We start from the raw sequence: 12,708 nt of genomic DNA on the forward strand, positions 1-12,708 counted from the left end.
TAACAGGAGATCCAGTTGGGACTGGGGCTGAATGCATGGAGCTGCCCTGAAATATTGGCTCACCTATGGGAATTGTACAGCATGAGCAAGTAAAACATAATTTAGAAGGCCTCAGGATGCTGAATTGCCTCAAGTTTGGTCAAGCCATCCCTCGGTAACAACACAAATCTGCAAACACACTTATGTGCATTAAAGAGCAGCTGATGACACCCATCTCTGCTTCCTTCCCCCTGGTGTGGACCTGCCGAGTGCCTCCCGAGCTGCGATGCAATGCACAAGGGAGCCGTCTCCTCACTGTGAAGATAAATGTCATATTGGACCTCTGACATCATGTATTCTCCAAGTAATTATTTTTGATATCATAAGAGTTGTACAGGGTGCACAATAAAATTAAAAAGTAGAAAGCAAGGTTAATAAGATTATCGTGTTGGTATAATAGGTAATGCATTTTGCGGTATATCCTTAAATCTGCCCTCTCCAAGCATAATTAAATAACTGTGATTTATATTTTAAAGGAACGCAGACAGGCCGTGTATCCTCCTACCCACATATGCTAATTACTTTCAGCCCCTAAAAATCACACAGTTGTTTGCAGCTTTTTAATCCTCATGTGTAAATAACCCGACTCAGGTCCAAGTTATGAACAATAAAGTCCAGGAAACTTTCAGAAGAGCTTGTCATTAAACCCGTCTTGATGTTATCTCACTGATCTAATGGCACTGATGTGTGCCGATACCTGCGGGAAGGAGGGACAGCCGGACTGGGAGGGTGGGTATCAATGGAGAAGAGATCAACACCCTTCAGGAGGAGCCAATGGATGTACAAGCCCGGGATACCCCACCCGGGTCTTGCTGTGGGTCTGGGTGAGCCGTGGTGGCAGCGGGATCGTGGGCGACACGAGCCCACACGCTTCACTCTAGGCCGAACTCAACCGCGCCGCTCTCCATTTTGACTCGCGTGTGAGAGCCTGGCACACAAAATGGAGGCCCTCGTGTGTTTTACAGGCAGCGGCTACGAATCCAGCCCAAATCCACCCGCGCTGCGTGCCACATCCTGCTCCTACATCCCGAGCCACAATGGTGCCACACACAGGGCTGAGCTCAGGCGCCTTACCTCCACCCCTGGGGTAGGGACATGGGGCAACTGTAACTAGAAACACCTGCTATATATAAATACTCTGTTTTCTCTTTTAAATTAATCACTCTGTGATGACGGGTTTGTCCAGGCGCTGCCCTTGCAATTTGGGATAAAATGCTGCAAGCCCCCAGCACTGCATTTTATCCCATCTTGCTGGGATAAAACTACCCCACACATTGGAGGTACCACGACCCAGGTGTTGATTTCAGTCACAGTTTTTGGTGGCTCCCATAAATGCAGGAGAGAATTAACGAGAACCAGAGATGTGGTTGCACCACATGAATGGGAAAACCAAAGCGATTAAAATGAATTTTAGTCCACCAACAAGGTTTATCTACCACAAGCCCTCACTGGCATAAGGAAATGTCTGGGTCGGCTGCTGTTAGGAGACTAAAATAATTTCCCCTGAATTTACAGCCTGTAATTTAATCATCAGCTCCAGCCCTTGTCTGTGAGGAGAGGAGCAGGGGCAGAGCCAGATCCATGGCTCCCAGTGAGGATGCCCCAAATTCATTTTGCTGGGGCCTGGAGGGCCCCACAGGTGTAGAAAAGTGCAGGCTTTTGGGGAGGGGCTGAGGCATTTTGGAGCAGCGGGTTGGAATTTGTTTGCTGGTTGTAAAATCCTCACCAGTGCCTGAACCAGAAGCATGAGGGGGAGGAGAAGGAGGAGCTGTGAAGAAGCTCAGGGCACAGAAAGCAAGGGATGCCCTTTCCTTTACATGCGAATGGGGAGAAAATACATAACTGTAATAATAAATAGCGGGTTTTATGAACAATTAGGATTCCACTGTCTCTTTGAAGGGTTTGAAAAGCTGACACGATGTTTTGGGTTCTCCAGATTCAGCTTTGAGGCCTCAACCAAGAGAAACATTCAGCCCCGCTGTGTACAGCAGTGACCACAACAAAGATTGTGGTTTCTCCCACACTCGCCTTAAATAGATCTAAATTAATGCTATTCATCATTGGGTGGAAAAGAAGGGAAATATAAAAGTGCAGTTGCTTGTAGAAAAGCCAGAAGCATTGGGCAACTTGCTTACCACTCACAGGCTTCTCCTGCTTCTGCACCTCGAAGCAAGGAAGCATGGAAATAACACACCCTTATACTGTGCAAACCCATCACCTGGAAAACATCCTGGGCATATGAAATATGCCTTTATCCCGTGTTTATTTGTTGTTGCTGTTGTTGTTGTTGGAGAAAGGGAAAAGCTAAACCACATGACTGAACTCCTGCCAGGGGTTCGTGATAGAGCAGGCCGTCCCGAGTGCCGCACCAGTTAGTATCTGAATTATCACGGATACTCACCGGCTCAGTTACACCCGCACAGGGACAGCAGTTGTCCCACCTAAATCCTGCTTCTGTCAGCTCCCACCCTGCTCGTGGCTGCAGCGAGCAGCCAGTCCCAAAGAAGAGATCATCCAAAGATGGGGATATCTCTCTGCGCCACGCGGGGTGTGTAGGTCGCCGTGTCTCATGCATGCCCACGATAGGTGGGTGCATGAAATTTGGGGTGTTGAGGAACTGTGGCTGTCCTCTCCTCACCTCTCCTGACTGAGATAGAGACCCAGGCTCCCACCACTGACTTTTTATGGGTACTTTTTGTAAGGCTAAAACAACACAAAATCTGCCTTCTCCCTTTATTCCTTGAGGGCAGAAATACTGTGAGATGTCTTAGTGTCACTTTTTTTCTTTAAAGCTACAGATGTCTCACTTTGGCAAAAAATAATAGAGCAGAAAAACAACTCTATCAGCCCAGAAACACTAAAATCTCAGCTGACCGTTGATCTGCTCAGGTTCTCCTGGGCACGTATTGGGAGCTCTGTGCAGGGAACACGTGTGAGATACCTGCTGCGAAGCTGCCTGAAGTGATTTTTTGGTAAGAGTAAATGCAATCTGTCTGCAGAAAAAAACTTTAAGGACTGTTTTGGATATAGACTGGAACAGCCATGAGCTGGAATTAGGTTTTTCAAAGCATTATAGGTGGAGGGAATGTCATGGATGCTTTAAAAGTCTTCAGATAGGCATAAAAATGACATATACATTACGCATTATCTCCACAGAACAAACACCATTTGAAATGTGCCCCTTTATAACTACCATTATGATCTGTCTAAAGAGCATTTTGGTTGAAACTTTGGAGGAAAGGAGAAGGAAAAAAAAAAAAAGCCCACTGATCTTACACCTGCTCTTTAGCAGTGGGAAGTAGGTTCTCAATCTGTTAACATGACCATCTGGCCAATCTGCATATCACGGCTATCTGGATTACCGTACGATGGAATGACAATAACGTAGCCAAAACAAAAGTAAAACACATCAAAAACTAACAGGAGCGCAAGCCCTTTTGATTTCAAATTAAATAATAAATGTGGTATCAGAGCAGAGCGAGAAAGTCAGCTAAATAATTAAAAATGAGCCTTCGCTCCGGCATAATTAAGTAAACAATATGGTGTGTGTTTCTGTATGAGCCAGCAATAGTTTCCACCGTCGAACGCTCCACTTTTGCAGAGCAGCGATCAGGAGTTCAAGGCGCTGCGACAGCTCTTTCAGTGACGTACGGTATTGTCAGGACACCTCTGCCACCCCTGCGACACCCGGCCTGGCTGCGGCTATTAACAGGATTAATGCAGCAACAATCAATACCAATTGTACTAAAAGATTACGGTGCAAAGCCTCGGGTACCTCTCGGACCCCCCGAAACCTCCACGGGTACGGGGGCTGCTGCATTAACCCATCTTTGGGTTATTCTCATCGATGCCTCTTTATGGTCGTCCAAGGAGAATATTTTAACTCTGTTGACGGGAACATAAAATGGGTCGAGCTTAAAGTTCAAGGTCATGTGCTATATACCACTGCCCAGCAATTAGCCACAGAGCATATCTAGAAGTTAAGTAAATTTTCAGTCACAAAAATAAGGCTGAGTTCTGGCACTTTCGCTGCCTTCGAATCTAAACGTGAACAGAAAAATGAGCTTACATAAATAAAACCTAGCCCCAGATTTTTTCTTAAATTTGGGATTTTTATATGTCCTTCTGCAAGATTAAAAGATTTTCTCTGCCACAAATACGTCGCGAGTTTAATTCTCGCCCGGAGCGCGTAACGATGGCCGGCCAAAAAAATAAACGGGGCATTACAGCATCGCCTCCTGGCCCACAAACCCGCTTCGGCCACTGGAGAAGTCTCTAAAAACTGTGACCTCTCAGAAAATTTAACTACTTCTCTTGCGATTCTATTCTCCAATCTGACCACATTAGCGGGAGGAACTCCAAAGCAGTAAAAAACTCCAGAAAGTTCTCGGTTGAGTGCCTACTAATGAACAAAGGTTAACTTTATCTAAAAGGTCAAATGCCTGGTGGCTAAGGTTGTGACCTTAACAACTTAAATTGTGACCTTGCCACGTGCCTAGTATATTGTAGATTCTGATACAGATCATCTGGTAAAGGACCGGTCATAAATTAGCTTTACTGTTCGACTCCCACAAAGAAAACGGTTTGCCACAATGGTTTCCAACTTGTCATTTGATACAAGAGCAGAATAAGTGAAAACTAAAAAGCAAACCCAAGTTCAGGGTATGAAAATGCCGCCTGCTTTTAGTTAAGCAGATTAGAAACTGCAAACTGAGAGCAATACTCTAGATTTCAATACATTTTTTGGTCAACCTCTAATTCACAAAGCACTGATCTTCCTTTCCTTTTTTTTTTTTTTTAAAATATCTTTTTTTTATCCTTTTAATGAAAATGACATGTAGTTTGCCTATTTGCATATTTTTGTTTTCTCTTTCTAGCCAGTTCTTAAAGAGAATAATTGATTTCAGTAGCTTTGTAAGAAGCACTATTTAAATCTGTGCACATGTGTTCCCTTACAGATGATAGTGCCTACTGAAGGAAAAGCGTGGATTCAAAGCAATAATTATCCTACATGTTTAGAAGGAAAGGGACATCTTGCTGCCGAAGTCATCTCGAATAAGGACATCTTGGAACAGAATACTCCCCCCAAGAAAAGAAGATGAAAAGTAGGGGGGAAAAAAAACCCACAAGAAAAAGAGAAGCGAGCACTATGGGTGAAAAGGTCACAATGGTTTTGGCACGTATCTTCAAGCACGTTTCGGAGTCTGTGCCTCCTGCCAATACTGGCAACTTCTCAAAACTTTTAAGGAGGTAAAAACATTGTTTAGTGTTTACAAATCTTCTGTACTATAGCAGATGCTTGTCAAATCCGCTATATGTAAGTTGACCAGCCTACCTAATATTTGCGCTGGCGACTTCCTCCGTATAAATACGTGGTCCATACATTTGGGGAGCAAGGTCTGATGAAGTTGGAGACAAAGGACCCTTAATATTTTTTTCTTTTGTAATTTTCCTGTTGCGCACCCGGCACAAGCTGCCATTACTGCGGGTCTGCGGGAACCAATGGCTGTCAACTTGGCCAATGTTCAGGTGTAACAAAGACTGCTGGGATACATCGGAGGGGGGAAAAAAACGGGAAAAAAGGGGGGAAGAAAAAGAGGTAGCTCTACGCAAGGCTTTCGGTACACCTCTGTGAAGCCCTATAGACAGCAACCACGCTGTGCCACCTCCCAAAAAACATCTTGTCCCCATCCCTGCTGAGGTTTAGCAGGAATATGCCAGCACACACTCCTGCATCGAGAGCACAATGCAATGCGTGCAATCGGCAAACAACGGCCAAAAACATAGCGCGGTGCGCTCTGCACAGGTGCGTGGCTGCTCACACAAATCCCCAAATCTAACCCCAAAAACCGCGCGGAGGCTTCGCGCCGAGTTTCCGCGGCAAGCACTGAGACCGAAGGACAATCGGTGTGATCGCTGCCTGTTGATGATGATGGCAGGAATAAATAACGGTTCACTATCAAGGTTACTGTTTGCCACCGGCGTGCTGATAAGATGGTATATCCCTAATCGCAGTATTGAACTTTTATAACGTCTATTGCCTGACTGTTATAACACGGATCTTCAAGGGAGAGATCCCTTGAAGCTCCCCAAAATACTCCCAACCCTTGGGTTTGGTCCTTTTCTCCCCATCCTACATTTCTGTGACCCTACATGCAATCTAAGCCAAGACCGTTGGTTTCTATCAACAATTTGGCCGCTCAACGGAGGGCCTGGGAAATACAATATGGATCAGTATTTACCGCATCACGCTATATATAAATCCCAATAATAAAAACCTGCGTCCTGTAGATCAGTAAATAGACATTTATAGCTTCTATTTGTATATCAAAGCATTTTAAATTTATCGCCCCACTCCAACATGCGGAGGAGGAAACTGAGGCAGACAAAAGGGATGTGAGTCCATGTCCCCGCGGGGTTGGTGATGGAACGGGAGGTGACCTGAAATGCCCCAGCCCCAAGCTCCCTTCAGTTAGCCATTTATCCATAACGCTTCCTTCACGGTGGCCATAATAAAGCACAGAGTAAATAAATAATTTTCCTCCATATTTGCCTACCTCCCTTTCACTATAAATGTACAGTATGATTTACCACCTCACACTGAAGTGCAAAGTAAATGCTGCAGCTTATCTGTAGGAAATACCATGAGGATACTCAAAAGTTATTTCCGAACAAGGATCGTATCTGTAAAATCCCAGCGGCGACATTGCCTAACACAACAACCATGGCAGGGACTCAGCACAGAAAAACTTTGGGGAAGCCAAAACTTTCTGCAAGACCCTCTGAAAGAAGTTGGCATGGGAAATGCAGGCTCCCTGGGCTGTAATTTGCTTGGTTTTCTTACCGATAAATATTTATACAGAAGTGGTTTCTACTAATATCATTCCTCTCCCCCCTGCTCCTCTGTTTTTCCAGCCTGTCCAGCTCCTCAGCTCACAAGTCAGGATATGCTGGGGGACCACACATCCCATACGTGAAACTCGGGGCATTCCACTTCACACACACACGTTTTTCTACACTACAATCACTCAGGAGAACTACAATAGCAGATTATTCTACCCAGTCAACATACTACACATCCTCTGAGCACGCCGAGTCACGCCGCAGGCAGAACATACTTTGTGTTGGAGTCTGGGATCCCAAGATTTCCATCACACCTTAAAACATCTCAGCCCTTCCTCATAAGCACAATATTGTCAATTCAGGATTTTTTTTTTCAAGATCTGCTTAGCTTTTAGGTGTATAAATTGTGATATTTCGGGGGGGTTTAAATAGCTCCTTTTTGCCCTAGGGTTACCCAGAGGTTTTATTTCATGCCTACTCAGATCTGATGACTAGGTTTGCTATCAAGGGACTGTCTTCTCTTTTCTGTCCAATCCCGCAGGATTTACGTTCCCCATCTCATCACTGTGGGTTGAGGATACCTGGTAATCCTGACCCACAGGCCTCAGGCATCTCTAGCCCTCCTGGACAACTTTGTGTATAACATATGCAAACTTTATTAAAAAAAAAAAAAATTAAAATCTATCTGCTTTCCCCAAAAATTAAGATAAAGAAGCTGTGTCTGGCTGCGATCCCTCCTAGGACAACATTTAGGATAACACCTGTGAAGGATGACCGAAATGCTGTTAACCGCGGGAAACAAGAGCCACTTTTATGTGGCTGCACCTTAAAAACCCCATGAAAAAAAAAATAAAATAAAAGTGAGGGGGGGAGTTTTGGCACCCTCCTCGCCACCCCGGGAGAGCAATAACCGGAATCCCCAGCTCCCTCCCTGGCTCATGCAGCCGCCGCAGGGGCACGGCACCCGGCACGGAGATAACCGAAAAAGTTGGAGAAGGTGGTAGAGAAAGGCACTTACCTGCTGCGTGCACAAAGTATGCCAAATATAAATCGAGTTCCTTAACAGAAACTCCTATATGGTGGGGCTGTACGCACAGCCCGGGGTTAGAGCACTGTGGGGACTTTACAAGGCGCTCGCCATCAGTACTTTCGAGCGGAATACCTTTAAATAAAATCACCATAACAAGGTCCAATCTCCAGACCTTATCTGCCTGGCGAAGGCAGTCAATTCTTCTCATCTTGCCCTTCTGGTCTGGATTGGAAAGAACGCAACACGGAGGCTTTTTTCCTGTGACTGTGAGAACAAAATCCTCCCGAAATTCAGGCCTGATATCTTTCCGGAGCTTTGCCAGAAGTCTGGATGCCCATTTTTGCTTTACCTCGGGTTTTTCACTTAGCAGTTCGTCCTTCACGGCTCTCTCTTCCTCTTTTGACATGCGTTTTTCATGTTTTTTGAAGTATTTTCTTTTTCGGGCTTGCAGGTTGAACCACGTGTACGCAAATGCTCGGACGTGAGGCAGAAGTGCTTCAATGAAGGGATGAAATTCATCCTGAAAAAAGTTACAGAGAATGGTTGATGCCACCGAAACCATCAAGAAAGAGCCTTTAAAAACAGGGGTTTTGCAGGATGGTGAGAATTAGGAGGGCGCTGATAAATTTTAAGTGCTGTGGGACCCCTCAGTGATGGACCCTGAACCCACCACTGCTGCATCCCCACTTTCCTTTCGCGCCGATCCGAAACCTCTGCTCCCGCCCCACAAAAACGGGGTCCAACTTTAACCAAGCGCCCTGATGGACATGGTGGAATGCCGGTGCCCTTTCCCCAGTCCCCCAACCTTTAAAAATTTTTTTTTAAAAAAAAGGGCAGAATGAGTTAAAAGCTAAAAACTCCTTTGCAAGTCCACTTGCGGAGCGCATATCTCCCTTTGCTCTCTCCCTGACCCCACTGCTTGCGGTGTAGCCAGCGTTTGCCCGCCAATTTGGCAAATCCTAAACATTTGGATGCCAATCAATGTTTGTATGGGGAAGTCTAAAGTATAGTAAAACTTTCCCTAAGATATATTTGGAAATAGCAGCCGGCAGAATAGTAAAATGCCACTATAGCTGTATATACAATTACAATGAAGGGTGGTTTTCACTCTGGTTCCTAAACAGTGAAGGGAGCGAGAAGTACCGTGGTTGATTTATCCCGCCAGCGCAATCATAGCTAACACTAAAATCCTAGAAAAAACAAGCCTTGCAATTTATCTTTTTTAAAATATTTTTGTTTATATTTATTAAAAAAAAAAAAAACTTGCTATCTTGGCATATTAGGGAAAGTCAAACTCTGAGCTCTCCTGTAAAATTAATAAAAAAATAAAACCCAAAAAAACCAGGAAAAATTGAAAAATGCTGTAACAGAAAACTGTAGCACAACTTGTGCAAATACACAAAGAATTATTAATTGTGTCAGATTTTCAAATATTTTAAAAGTAATGCCCTACTCGGAAAGTTAGTTTGGCCATCCGGAGACACTGCTTGCTTTGTGTAACGAGGAGTTAAAGATCACCCCTCTCCCTTGGCACAAAAAAAATCGCAATTAAAATTATGCTGACGCTACAAAAAGGCACAAGATCCCTCGATTTTTTTTTTAATAATTACATATATATAGATTTATATTTTTTTCTCACTAAGTATTACATAAATCAGCTAAAAAGATCCAAACATATTATAATATACTGGGGCCATGCTTCTTGTTTTTTCCCTGAATAAATGAATGACCCAACTCCAGGCTGCACATAAAAACATATCCAGCCTATGGGGCCTGATCCAGCGCTGCCTGCTGGGGACGTCCCTGCTTCCAGTACCTCCTTTTCTCAGGACTGGGCCCTCCAGGAGGGAAAAATAAAGTAATCTGTGCAACGTTTTCCCCAGCATGGGAAAAGCCACCCGCTACTTACCCCTGCGCGAGGAAACATCGGGATTTTTTAGATTAACAAACTAACTTTTTTTTTTTAAATTATCCCATGGAGTACATTTTCTACTCAAATCATTGTGAGTCATGCAAATATGGTTATTAAAACAGACATTTTACTTCCTTTCAACACTTTATTTTAATTTGCATTGTTCTTTTCAGAATTTATGAAAATTTGGGAAATCAATAGTAGAAATATCTATCAGCAAAATCCTGTCATAATTCAACACCTTCAGCTGACTCCCCAAAAGCTTTCATTGCACTTATTCTGAGTGGCCCCAGAATTGTAGATACTTAAATCTATAGGTAGCACCACTGCATTTATTTTTAACACAGATTGTTAAAAACTTTCCTAGCAGCACAATATATTTCATTAGAGCAGAGCGGCAGCAATCAAGGTACTATGAATGATTATTAAAATAAAAGCAGGTAAAATAAAATAAATCACTCCAGTGATTGGCACATTCCTCATTTTTTTTCCCTCCTCTATGGGAAAAGATGATAGTTTCAAATTTCAATAAAGTTAAAAAAAAAAAAAAAAAAAGAAGAAAAGATTGCTGCGAGTTTGCAGTCGGCAGATTCAAAAAGTGAGAGGCACAATCCCAGCACATGGAGCTGCTCTCACCCACCAGAAACAGCTCTCACGGGGCGGGGGGAGGCAGGGGGGGAAAAAAGAAGAAAAATATAAAAACTGCAGGTCTCTACAAGCTATTAAAAATAATAAACCCTCCCTCCTGATCCCTCCTGTCCTTCACTTTCCCCACTCAGGGAGAGTCAAGCAAAAAAAGGCCTTTTGTCAAGTGGAAGTTTATCTGTGAAGGTACACAGAGCAAAGAGGCTCGACAGCCCACAGCGAGCCATGGCAGCGCTTCCAGCCTTCCCACTTTCCAAACACGTCTTGGTACATCCTGAAATATTTTAACTTTCCTGCTTTAAGCAGCGCTTTGTCCTGCCTGATCTCATGTGCTCGGGACTTTTTTGGCTCGGCATTGGACAACATCCAAGAGAGAGTTGCTTTAACCTGCGCTAAAGCTGATTTCTACGATGTGAACCTGAAAGGGGAGGTAAAAACAACACCCAAAAAAAAAAACAACCCTAAACCACTTTAAAGGGAGGGGGGGAAAAAACCAAGATGCTTCTTGGTGCAAAGTCAGGGTCTGTGGCTGAAGTAAACGAGAAGCCCTGCTGCTCAGGCACGAGGTGTGCACGTCCCTATTACACCCTAATGTGTCTTTTCAAAATGGTGTATGAGGAGAAAAGGTTAACGACTCATAAACAGACCAACTTTCAAAGTGTCTTGGTAAACACGCTGCTCCGGAAAATCGCACCGCTTCAATCTCGGCGCTGAGGTATTCGCAAAGTCCAAGTGGAAATAAAAGCAGCCAGGACTGATCAAACAGAACTGGGCTGGATGCGAGGACGGAGGTGGGGGGGGGTGGGGAGCAGCTTCTGCACAATACAATTTTTTATTTCAGTGGCGCTACAGCCCCCTCAAAAAACCCAAAAAGTTTTGGAAATGTGTCAGTGCAAGTGTGCTAACAGATGTGCAACTTGTCTGCAGCCTCGCTGCAAAATAGCAGGATTTTAAGGAACTGGTAGAAAAGGCAATGATCTTTCCCTTTCCACAAGTTAGCTTGAAGGGAAACTTTAAAAGTGTTTGATAAAGCTGTTTGCTTTCTCCCCTCAATGTTGGATGGGTTACCTAAAAATAAAAGACACCAGAAAGCTGGCAAAGCAATAATTAAAAGTTGGGTTTTCTTTATTGCACTCTCCGAAGTTTGAGGATACAGCTCTTCCGAGAGCTGCCTGTCTCTAAGCAGCACCTAAAATTTGGGCCGCACAGTTCTGTACTGTTTATCCCAAAATTCTCCTCTGCTCTTCAAAAAGGTGTTAAAAAAAGCAAAACAAAAACCCTATGACAAAAGAACCCCAACGCCAACCCAAAGGCGCCTTCGATAATGTAATCCTGCAAAGGAGGCTTTGAAACAATGTATTTCTGCAGGATATTTTTGAAATTAAGCCAACTACAGCGACCCTTGCTAATATTTTTACAATCCATTTGCTTGTAAATCTATGAGTAGACGTGCATATGTTCCCCAACTATTTCCTAGCTCCTCAGCAGATATGTAAATGGAATGATGTTTGGATTTTTCCTGACAGATGACACAAAATGCTTGTGCCATTTTGGTTCCAGGGCTTGGATAAATATGCTCAGAACCAGGATTTCTGTTTGTTTTCCTTTTCTAACCCACTTTTAAGAGCTTCCCTTTAAATCTGAACCAAAACTTGACAAAAAAAAAAAAAAAAAGAAAAAAAAAGAAAAAACAATCCTTCTAAAACTTGTATCAATAAAAGCTCTTGAAACGATAAAATAGGAAATTATTTACCATAGCTCAGGGCTCACCCCCCTTTTCTATGGAAAAATGACAGAATCACCTAATTGATCCTTCGGAGGGAAGAGTTTGTCAGGAGGCCTCTAATCCTCCTATTACTTTTCCAAACGTGCAGCAAGAATGCCAGATTTTCCTAACGGAGTCAAAGCACATGCCTGGCTTTCTGCTTTCCTTTTGATAAATTAAAAAAAAAAAAAAAGCTGGGGGTGTGGGGGGGCACGGGGACAGGACATGACTGGGCCAGGGAACAACCAGCCCGTGGATTTATTTTTTCTCCTTAATATGTGACTGGGCCTACTGAGCCCCAGGAGCCCCACGTGGAGATGCCAAGAGCGTCGGCGCTGCGGGCCCTGCACGGAGTGTCCGGGGGTCCCTCCTGCAGCCGCTGCGCTGACAAAAACCAGGTATTTCTCAGAGTTGAATTAAAAGGCACAAACTTTGCCCAGGCACAGCCCCGAGCTGCTGCATCCCCTCCTCTGC

General features: G+C 44.0%; 1 protein-coding gene across 19 annotated transcripts in view; it reads right to left on the bottom strand.

Moving 5' to 3' along the window:
* The window catches only part of NFIA (nuclear factor I A), a 349,636-nt gene that overhangs the window by 234,481 nt on the left and 102,447 nt on the right, over positions 1–12,708 (bottom strand). For all 19 annotated transcript variants that reach the window (XM_021542504.3, XM_021542512.3, XM_021542543.3 and 16 more), the window contains exon 2: positions 7,901–8,432. In XM_021542504.3, the coding sequence (XP_021398179.1) occupies positions 7,901–8,432 (532 nt within the window). The remainder of the gene's footprint in view (positions 1–7,900; positions 8,433–12,708) is intronic.

Source organism: Lonchura striata, chromosome 9 (genome assembly GCF_046129695.1).
Source record: "Lonchura striata isolate bLonStr1 chromosome 9, bLonStr1.mat, whole genome shotgun sequence".
Lineage (NCBI taxonomy): Eukaryota > Metazoa > Chordata > Aves > Passeriformes > Estrildidae > Lonchura > Lonchura striata.